Source organism: Xiphias gladius, chromosome 11 (genome assembly GCF_016859285.1).
Source record: "Xiphias gladius isolate SHS-SW01 ecotype Sanya breed wild chromosome 11, ASM1685928v1, whole genome shotgun sequence".
NCBI classification, from domain to species: domain Eukaryota; kingdom Metazoa; phylum Chordata; class Actinopteri; order Istiophoriformes; family Xiphiidae; genus Xiphias; species Xiphias gladius.
Window position 1 is genome coordinate 10725177 of NC_053410.1, and position 6699 is coordinate 10731875.

At 44.0% G+C, this 6699-nt stretch overlaps 1 protein-coding gene across 1 annotated transcript; it reads left to right on the plus strand.

Annotated features, from left to right (window-relative positions):
• The first annotated feature begins 1476 nt into the window (after nucleotides 1-1476).
• LOC120796676 (G-protein coupled receptor 26-like) lies at nucleotides 1477-4842 on the plus strand. The gene is made up of 3 exons (XM_040139716.1): nucleotides 1477-2147; nucleotides 3036-3149; nucleotides 4252-4842. The coding sequence occupies exons 1-3, from the start codon at nucleotides 1477-1479 to the stop codon at nucleotides 4526-4528; spliced, it is 1062 nt and encodes a 353-aa protein (XP_039995650.1). The 3' UTR covers nucleotides 4529-4842.
• The last annotated feature ends 1857 nt before the right edge of the window (nucleotides 4843-6699 follow it).

Here is a 6699-nt window from a genome sequence, read left to right on the forward strand (position 1 = left end):
TCCATCAGCTACAACATTTAAATGCTGCTAAGACATTATTGCAACAATAATAATAAGTAATTAATATGATACTGTATATAGTAATACAACACTCACAGGGAACATTTTTTCTGCAAAATTAGTACTTTTACTTTTGATACTTTGAGCACATTTTGCTAATAAAGCTTGTTCTTTTACTTGACTAAGATTGTGAATGCAGAACTTTTAGAGAATACTTTCTCAACCGCTGGTTATTATTCATGACCTTATGACCCCTGCTGACCTCTCCCCTTGTGTACAACATCCCGCCCCTGCAGAAATGAGAGCGACGTGGGTGATTATGGCCCGTCCCGCGTGCTCAAAACCTTCGCAACACGCACACCAACACACACACACACACACACACACACACACACACACGCACGCACACACACACACACACACACACACAGACACAGCCACATCTGCATGTTTTTCGGTCATGGGACGCTGAAAACCCAGTATGCCTTCTCCGCCAAGGCTGGAGGCTTTACACACAGAATCGCCGTACGCCGGAGAACGTGGCGCTGCTGTGTGCTCCGGACTGACAGTCTGGATGGAGTAGTCCACTGAACCGCGTCCATGTAAAGCGCCATATAAGGCTTTGAACGCTGCGCCCATGAAGCTCTGGGTCCCCCTCTCCTACGGCGGTGACGTCTGCGCTGCGGACTGAATGTTTGCTGCTGAGAAAGTGTAATAAATCAAGCGACGATGGTGATGTGATTCAATCTAGTCAGAGATACTGACTTGCAAAAAAACAAAAACAAAAAAAACAGCAACCACACAACAATAATAATAATAATAAACGCCGTGAAATGTTTAATATTGACGTACTTAATGTACGCATGGATCATTTTGCACAAAACAGCTCATCACCAGAACTGCTGTGATCAACGTGACGCTCATGACATCAGCTTTACCGACAGCCACGCAATCGCGCGTCGCGCTTCTATTTTTACACTTAAAAAGCTATTTTTTGAACGCGGGGGAAGCAGCGCGCCTTGGTCTCGGGCAGAGGAGATAGCATGAGTGGCCACAGAGCCCAAACGCTTGAACTACTTTCGGGTCCCTTTTCAAAGCCGCCCGTCATTGTCAACGCGCAATTGCGCAGCCAGGAAGCCCCGAGCCGGGAGACCGGCGGCATGACCAGGGTGCTCGGAAACGACCGCAGCGCCTCACGAGAGCAAAGTCCCCCGCTGTGACCCCCTTCCCATGAAACGGACTTCCAGGTTTCCCGGTAGTATCCTGGTGGAGATTTCTCTCTATGAGTCCCCCGCGACCTCGTCCCGGACGCGCTTGGAGGGGCCGCTTCGTTTACTGAAGACATCTGGAGCCCGGGGAGGTAGAGCATGAGAACGTGCTGGACCCACATCTGCTGCGGCGGCTACCCGCGATGACAGTTTGCATCAGGACTGTGGATGCGCTCGTCAAAAGTCTGGATATTTGAGAGGAGGCACCATGGACGCGGCGGATATAGTTACTTCCGTGTTGGTTTTGGGGATCATTTTCGTGTCGCTGCTGTCCAACGTCGTGGTGCTGATCTGCTTTCTTTACAACCCGGAGATCCGCAGGCAGGTGCCCGCTCTTTTCATTCTCAACCTGACGTTTTGCAACCTGTTGCTCAGCGTGTCCAGCATGCCACTAACTCTCGTCGGGCTCGTCACCACGGGCCACCCCGGAGGCAGCGGCTTCTGCCAAGTCGTGGGTTTCCTCGACACTTTCCTCACCACGAACTCCATGCTCAGCATGGCAGCCCTCAGCATCGACAGGTGGTTAGCGGTGGTGTTCCCGCTCAGCTACCACTCGAGAGTACGGCACCGGGATGCGGTGATCGCGCTCGGATACACGTGGATACACTCACTCTGCTTCTCCGCAGTTGCCACCTGCCGCTCCTGGGTCGGGTACCACCAACTTTACGCGTCGTGCACGCTCTGCAATGCCAGGGCCAGGGAAGCCGGGGCGCAGTTCGTGGTTTTCACCGTGGCTTTGCACTCGCTCACTTTCCTCCTAACGCTGATCGTGCTGTGTGTAACGTACCTGAAAGTGCTGAAGGTTGCGAGGTTTCACTGCAAACGCATCGACGTGATCACTATGCAGACGTTGGTGCTGCTTGTGGACATTCACCCCAGGTAAACAATCGCTGGAAGGGCATGCAGTCTAATCCATTTGTCCTTTTAAAGCGCGTTGGCATCTTTCCCTTTCATTTTGCGGTGATTACGCCAGAAACCCTGCACTTAGTGTGTTCATATAAAACATGAACGGGAGACGATGCCGGTTGATTTTCCTCTTCTTTGCCTTGCAAACGCTGCTGAACTGATAACAATATATATAAAAAATAATCAAATTTGATAATCAGCGTATTTATCAGAATCACAAAACAATTCAGCTGCTTCTCTGTTTTATTTCATTTTAAATGAAATATCCTTTGGGATTTTGGACAGTTGGTTGGACAAAATGTGCAATTTGAAGATGTCATCTCGGATTCTGGCACCTGTGACACATTCTTCACTATTTTCTGATATTTTATTAACCAAGTAATCAGCTATTTTTTTTGCAAAAATAAATGTAATATCATTCAATAATGAAAATTAATAGTTGCAGTCAGCAGAAGCCCTATACTGTGCAAAGTAGACTTTGAACTAATTTAAAAAAATACAGCATATGCACTAACTTTCTAGAGCTTTCCCATAGATGATGATTTGACTCTGTCCAGCCTGCTGTCAGTCAGTTACATTATCATGTCTCATTAATGTCAGCAGGGCCTTCCTCAAGTTTGCCTCTGATATCATTTTAGCATCCACCCTGACTTCGACTCAAATAAACTTTGAAATGCTGTCCATTTACATAGTTGATATGCGTGCGGTGTGGTCTCTCCGAATGCACTCCACAGAGACAAGCGCACACAGTTCAGTGCTTCTCTTCACGTGCATGCCGCATGTTTTTCTCTGTTTCCATTATGTCTGCATGTCTCTGATCATGCCTCCTGGGTAGATAATGGTACCTGTGTGCTTTGGCAGTGTGCGCCAGAAATGCTTGGATGAGCAGAGGCGGAGGAGGCAGAGGGCCACCAAGAAGATCAGTACATTCATCGGCACATTTGTGGTGTGCTTCACCCCTTATGTCATTACAAGGTGGGCAGACATTTATCATATTGTATTGGGGGTCTGCGAGTGGGGGCGGGGGGGGTGCGTGTGTGAGGTATGTAACAATGTGTACAATATCATCAAAACGTGTGAAAGTTTCTTGCCCTTTCCTGTATTGTGATCACAAGTTTGAAAAGAAATGCTTAACTTGCGGGCGTCAAGGAGACAGACTGGTGAACTACATTTGAATGCTGCACATTTTGTCTTTGCTCAGCAATAAGATTTCAAATTATCCTCCTCATTCAGCTTAATAAGTAGAACAACTCTCCCAAGGATTAATCTATTTGACAGAGAGAGTCTGAGTTTTCACCTACGTCGTTGTGGCTTCTAATGTGGTTATACTTGGCTCATTGTGTGAATACAGATGGCAGTAATTATTTTCAATTCTGTCTTGTTATCCGGTAACAATTTTAACATTTTTAACCGCTTCCTTTTCATAATGTCATAGATTATTGGTTCTACACACATTTCTATTCCTTGTCACCGAGCCTCATTATCTAGGGAGATGAGAAGGAGAGAGACAGAGAAAGGGAGAGATAGCAGGTGAGTCAGTGATCATCGCATTGGCTTTCATTAGTATTAGCCCCACTGTTAGTGGTGGCAACCTGTCATAAACTGTTAGATTTGTGGTATGGAAATAGAAAGGAAACAAATTAGGGGCTGTGTAGTGGTGAGACACAATAGACCGGAGGTGATTACACTAATTAAGAAGACAGGTTTAACAGCTAAACAATACTCCGGTTGGTTTTCACTTTGTCTCGGCTTTAATCTGGTTTATTACGACAAAATAAGTGTCAGGCACTGGATTCAGCGTAAAATGATTTTAATAAGCGAGAAGTTCAGAAGCAGCAAAAATGACTTGACCCTCATCAGTTCAAATTGCCCAACACAGTGATGACATTTCAGTGAAGTGAAATGATGACATTTTCGCAAAATTACAGCACGGGAGGGGGGGCGGGGGGAGGGGTTCCTTTGCTTTGGATGTCTTCCACTCCAGTTACACTGATCTAAGGAATGGCTCAGCTGCTGCATTTTGCTCATTGATGGTGTGTGACTTTTTTCTCCCCCTCTTTTGCTTTATTTGAGGTAGAATTGTAGAGCTCTTCTGCCCAGGGCCCATTAGCCCCCATTGGGGTGTGTTGTCCAAATGTCTGGCCTACAGCAAGGCAGCAAGTGACCCATTTGTCTACTCGCTGCTGCGCCACCAGTACAGGAAGACCTGCAGCCTTCTTGCTAACAAAGTCCTCAAGAGGAGTCCACTCAACTCCTCCTCCCTCAGGATGGAGAACAACGCAGGGAGGAGCGAAAACAACGTCAACACAACCAACAGCATCCAGCCACCTACCAACAAGCCGCTTGGCCAGTGAAGGTCATCACTTTCAGAGACAGTTAGGGTACTTTACCAAGCTAAAGGTGGCTTGGATTTGAAATCTTACTTTGAGGTGAACACTAATAAGAATAGGGGGTTCGGCCATAGATTGACCTCTCTGTGAGGGTATAATATCGGAGTGAACGAGCTTGTCACCTATTTACCTGCTGAGGGACAAGGCTGGCAATATTCTGTACTTTTCTTATTATCAACAAATCCCATGAAAAGACCCAAACCAACAATGTGTTCATTTGTCTTGGAATACTTTCCTACTTTCCCCGCCTGTCTATAGCACTCAGCCCCACACTCATTTGTACCTACTGAGGACATAAGTCTTAAAAACTTTCATTTTTTAAAAAGGCAAAATAATTTCCTCACACGGCTGGCCTCTGCAGTTTTTTTTTTTTGCAAATGTTCCTTAAACAGCAGTAAAAAGTGCATTTGTAGGGGACTACTTGTAGCAGTAGATTTGGTGCACTGGTGAATATTTGCAGCAGCAGGACTGTGTACATGGGATTAACTCACAGTTAACTACAGCATCCATGGTCGTGGTAACGAAGGAACATGGCACCCTGTGCAGTGGCATGGTTCAGAGATGTGTTTTTAATCGTTTTTTGACAACAATGGAGCTCTGTGGCACAGAGGAACAAGTTATCTGGCTTTGGCAACACAGGTAATGACTCAGTAGGATCAATGCAATGAAAAATATAAAATATTACTCGCCTTATCCTTTATGAGAGAATAGACTGACCAATTTTAGGTTGTGTGTGTCGGTTGTAATGGCATTGAGTAATTAATACAAGTGTAACACAGTCTTTTTCTGCAAAAGAATGGCATTTTCTAATGAGATAGTTTGTAGCACACTCTTAAATTTGTGTCAACTAGCCTGTGTAACATGGAAAGCAACATTATGGTGACTAACTTGTTAATTGTGTCATTAACGGTACAAACTGTAATCCAAATGTGAACAAGACAGTAGATCAAACTCCAAAATTCAGAACACATGAGCCTGCTATCGCTCCCAGATTGATCAGCAGGTCTAATACATGGACTAACTAGACAACAACTAAATCTTAATTATTGACATTCTCTGATGCTGTGTAAAGATTGGTCAAATGAGTAACGTATTAACACAAGAGTAAAACCAAGAGTATTTTCATTACACATCAGTATAGTTGTAAATAATCTCTGTGTCTCAAAAAAAATCACAGATTGGGCCTTTCAGTGTAAGAGCTTTTACATCCCACCTGAACTGAATGGCTGAATTTCTTGATTGAAATTCAAGCATAACTTCTGACCTCAACGCTAATTCTCTACCTGGTTAAAGTACTGTATGTATTCACGGAAGGATTTAAAACAGATGATGATTTTAGCAGTACAGTCATGTGGTAGAAAGCCGAGCAGTGCACCGCACTGGCGGTCTAATCAAAATAACTGTACGTTGTAGCTGTGAGGCCGGAGTTCTAAAGTGCCTTTTAGACTATGAACTCGCTTATTTAATCAAAACACAACAGAGGAAACCTTTCACATTCTGTCATTTTCTTGGTATTCTGTGGTGTGGTTAGGTGTGATGATAGAGCCTGTTATGCAGTTTGGTCACATTGTGGGAAAGTTTTAAGTAATGTTTATTTTGTAATACCACCAAATTGTATTGTTGCATCTGGAAAAACAGGGTGAAATATTATTTGAATGTGGTAGCCACTGTTCAGTGATGTGTAATTAACATTCCAGCTCGTGACATATGAGCAGCCGTGTGACGTCCTGGTTATAAAAAATGATTAATTTTGACAACACTGGCAAATCAGGATGTTGTACTTTTAATTTACTGTGACAGTATGAAGCCTTTAAAAGGCATAAAATCTATTTATTTTTGTCAAAACTGTGTCTGATTTTTGCTAAATACATTTGTGGTTATATTGCAATAAATGCTGTGCATTTTGACATTTTAAAACCTCAAAAAGTTTCCTCTTACACATTTATTAATGTCCATTGCTGTACGACTTGAAGTGATGTATAGACAGTCCATCAATGCTTTACCAAAAGACGGTCTGCAAAATCTTAACAACTTCATTCGCCCACGCTGATTAAGTCAAGGAGAGGGAATAATTAATTTTAAAAATCATTTAAGATGTGTTCCACCCACCACTGCTGCTGTTTATGTGGCAGCAG